At 59.5% G+C, this 1,013-nt stretch overlaps 1 protein-coding gene across 1 annotated transcript in view; it reads left to right on the forward strand.

Annotated features, from left to right (window-relative positions):
* Positions 1-5: 5 nt before the first annotated feature.
* LOC114072982 (protocadherin alpha-13-like) overlaps positions 6-1,013 on the forward strand; it is a gene marked incomplete at both ends in the record, with an annotated part of 9,232 nt that continues 8,224 nt past the window's right edge. Inside the window, one exon of the mRNA XM_027910790.1 lies at positions 6-1,011. Coding sequence (XP_027766591.1) covers positions 6-1,011 — 1,006 coding nt within the window. The remainder of the gene's footprint in view (positions 1,012-1,013) is intronic.

Raw genomic sequence — 1,013 nt, forward strand, 5'->3', positions numbered from 1 at the left:
TGGAGGTGAGCGGGGCGAGCGGGGCGCTGGTGGTGAGCTCGCGGCTGGACCGGGAGGAGCTGTGCGGGAAGAGCGCGCCGTGCTTGCTGCGGCTGGAGGTGCTGGTGGAGCGTCCGCTGCGCGTCTTCCACGTGGAGCTGGAGGTCACGGACATCAACGACAATGCCCCCATCTTCCCCGCCGCCCGAAAAAACATCAGTTTACCCGAGAATTCTCCTCCCGGGTCTCGGTTCCTGCTTGAGGGCGCGTCGGATGCAGATATTGGAGTGAACGCGCAGCTGTCCTATACAGTGAGTTCCAGCGAGCATTTCAGAGTAGAGGAAGAAAACAGTAACTCGCGCAGTAAGTCCCTGTTTCTGGTGCTCACCAAATCACTGGACCGGGAGACAATTCCTGTGCACCGGTTGTTGCTGACGGCGAGTGACGGGGGCCGGCCGTCTCTGACGGGCACAGTGGAACTGGTGATCTCGGTGCTGGATGTGAACGACAACGCACCCCAGTTCAACCAGTCGGTGTATAACGTAGTTTTGCCCGAGGACGCATTAGAGGGGACGCTGGTGGCGCAGCTGAACGCCTCGGATTCAGATACGGGAATATATGGCGAAATGGTTTATGAAATTGATACTGTTGTTCCTCCCTCTGCCTCAGATATGTTCAGTATCGATACAAATAGGGGAGAGATCAGACTGAGGGGAACACTGGACTTCGAAGCAGTTACTTTATACGAACTACACGTTAAAGCAACAGATAAGGGTACACCCCCACTGTCGGGTCACTGCAAGGTGGTGCTGGAAGTGCAGGACGTGAACGACAACGCGCCGGACGTGTTGGTGACGTCGCTGTCGGTGCCAGTGCCCGAGGACGCGTCGGTGGGGACGGTGGTGGCTGTGCTGAGCGTGTCGGACCGGGACTCGGGGGCGAACGGTCGTGTGCGGTGCTGGGTGTGGCCGTCGGGTCCGTTCGGTCTGGAGGCGACGTTCTCGGGGTCGTACTCGCTGGTGCTGCGGGAGGCG

This window comes from Empidonax traillii, unplaced genomic scaffold, assembly GCF_003031625.1.
Source record: "Empidonax traillii isolate 1590-97213 ecotype Southwest subspecies unplaced genomic scaffold, ASM303162v1 scaffold4750:size9246, whole genome shotgun sequence".
NCBI classification, from domain to species: domain Eukaryota; kingdom Metazoa; phylum Chordata; class Aves; order Passeriformes; family Tyrannidae; genus Empidonax; species Empidonax traillii.